This window comes from Oratosquilla oratoria, chromosome 9, assembly GCF_046742065.1.
Source record: "Oratosquilla oratoria isolate Oo_2021 chromosome 9, ASM4674206v1, whole genome shotgun sequence".
Classification (NCBI taxonomy): Eukaryota; Metazoa; Arthropoda; class Malacostraca; order Stomatopoda; family Squillidae; genus Oratosquilla; species Oratosquilla oratoria.
In genome coordinates, this window is record NC_134785.1 from 39,593,479 (window position 1) to 39,595,978 (window position 2,500).

Sequence of the window (2,500 nt, forward strand, 5' to 3'; positions counted from 1 at the left end):
GCTTCCTTCTTTACTCTCCTGCACTTTTTCCTTCTTCTCTTCCTCCTCCTCCTCCTCCCTCTACATCCTCCTCACTCTCGGCACCATGAAACCTCCCCCTTCTCCTCCTCCTCCTCCTCCTCCAGCCACTCCTTCCTCCTCTTCCTCCAGCCACTCCCTACCCCTCCCACCCTCCTTCCGATTGGTTATCAGCTACGCCCCCTCTGTGCTTCCGCTCTCGTCTCTACTGTCCCTGTTGTCCTCTGGTCCGTGGGCAGGAAACGGAGGACAATCATTCAACTATACCTACTAATATCCAACACATCACTAACTCACTAACTCACTCACAATATTACAATACTAAATAGCGACGATAAAAAGCCTTTTGGCCCATAACCAGGTCGGATGAAAGAAAAAAATTGGGTCTTTATCAAAATGAATTTTGAAATTTCGAACTGTATTACATTCAACTACCTCGAATGGAAGGTCACTCGATTCAACGACAACGCGGTTAGCAATTTTTTTCGATCTACATTTAGATTAAATCTAGGTCGAGGTAAAAAGAAATGTTTGTGTGAATTCATGGTAACTTTAGATAAAAAAAAAAATTGAACAGTTTTCCATTCAACTGCCTCCGCTGGAAGTTTGTCAACACTGACTGAGGACGCGCTCGACAAAACATTTTCTTCTAGAGGCTTACTGGCCGAGCGAGTTAGAGCGTCGCTACTTGCGGCGGAGGTCGAGGTGATGGCAGCGAGTTGAACCAAGGGTATGGTTCATTATATTCCACGCTACAAAGTCCTCTGTAAGGGGCAACGTCCTAGCCTCCTGATAGGGGAAGTTCGCAACGTTAAACCGAATCATGAATCATCATTAATTAACCTATTCTAGGTTAGACCTACGTACTTCGTGGCAGCTTGTGGCCATTGCTTCTCCTCTAGTTTGTGTCTAATGTGAAAATATTGTTTATTTTGATATTACCAAGTCCCTCTAGAATTCTAGACTTGTTATAAGTCCCATTGCGGCACTCTCTCTCTCTCTCATACACACACACACACACACACACACACACACACACACACACACACACACACACACGCACGCACGCACGCACGCACACGCACACACACCATAGATTGGGCCATATATGAGCTCTGAACTCTCATCTGGAGGGTAATATCGAATCCAATCTCGAATCCAATACGTGATCCAAGACCATTGTGAATAACACACACAAACACACACGATCTTACCTGTCCCGTATAGATGGTGAGACTGACCTACAATAGATGCACACAGAAAAAGAATTACTTTACCTGACCGAGGTCGATGGTGAGGTTGATCTGGTTGTACTGCATTCCTCTCGACAGAGGAGGACTCTGCCACCACCTCTCGGATCCGTCGATGGCATATTCGGCCGGGTGGTACTTGGCCGGGTCCGTTGGGTCACATTCGTCACAAAACTGAGTGAAGCAAAGAGAAAAGAAATTAACTAAAGAGAACAATAAGTACCACTATTACATCGATTATATTCATTTAGAAAAATAACACTTTATTCCCTCCTCTCTGCTATTTTCCTTAAATCTTTTCATCTTTTAGATATAAGATTCCGTTATTTGCTGAGAGTTATCGCACTCAATCATTTTCTTCTGTTTAATGTGCTTTGTTTTATTTCGTCATAAGACGGACTGTGGTAATTTAAATTACGGTTACATTAATCTACGGAATGCTTGGAGTCCAATCTTGTGGCTGGACAAGCATTCGTCCATCCAACCCTATCTCTAGACGAGTGGTTAGACTAGTTTAGGCGAGTCCAACCTTGCCGTTGGAGATGATTATTTTTCTGCCTGAAAGGCAGCAATGTAAAGAGAGAGAGTGAGAGAGAGAGAGAGAGAGAGAGAGAGAGAGAGAGAGAGAGAGAGAGAGAGAGAGAAAGAGAGAGAGAGAGAGAGAAAAGTAAACGTATATATTTACCACATAGAAGGAAAATGAGGAATAAAAATGTGAAAAGAATTACAATACAGTATTATGTGCGTTCTAAGTGTCACTGAAAACCAAACTGCATTTGTTTGAATACACGATCCACTTGACATGTTTCATCTGTTACTGTCCCTTCAGTCTTTATATAATTTATTCCATTCTGTTTACCTTGTGTCAAAACAACCAACACGCCACAAGACGAAGAAAAAAAAAACAGCAACACTCCTGTGCTGCGCAGCGAGCTATTTTCCCTAAAGGAGGAAGACAATGGAAGACAAAACCGCAGTGAAATTGTGCCTTGCTACTACCATTCTTGCTGTTGATGTAGTAGCCTTAATGAATGTTCAAAAGAAGACACACAGGCGCCATTGGGTGAATCCGTGAATGGCTAGAAAATCCAAGAATGTTTTCAACTTGTTGACAGAGATGAGTCTAAAAGATGAGCACGGTTTCTATGATTATCTCCGAATATACAGGAAGAAATTTAATGAATTGCTGGAATTAGTGTCACCACTCATTAAAAAACAAGACACGAAGGAGA

At 42.6% G+C, this 2,500-nt stretch overlaps 1 protein-coding gene across 14 annotated transcripts in view; it reads right to left on the reverse strand.

The window, feature by feature from the left end:
* The window catches only part of LanA (laminin subunit alpha), a 290,394-nt gene that overhangs the window by 273,071 nt on the left and 14,823 nt on the right, over window positions 1–2,500 (reverse strand). For all 14 annotated transcript variants that reach the window (XM_076190221.1, XM_076190217.1, XM_076190223.1 and 11 more), the window contains exon 2: window positions 1,296–1,442. In XM_076190221.1, coding sequence (XP_076046336.1) covers window positions 1,296–1,442 — 147 coding nt within the window. The remainder of the gene's footprint in view (window positions 1–1,295; window positions 1,443–2,500) is intronic.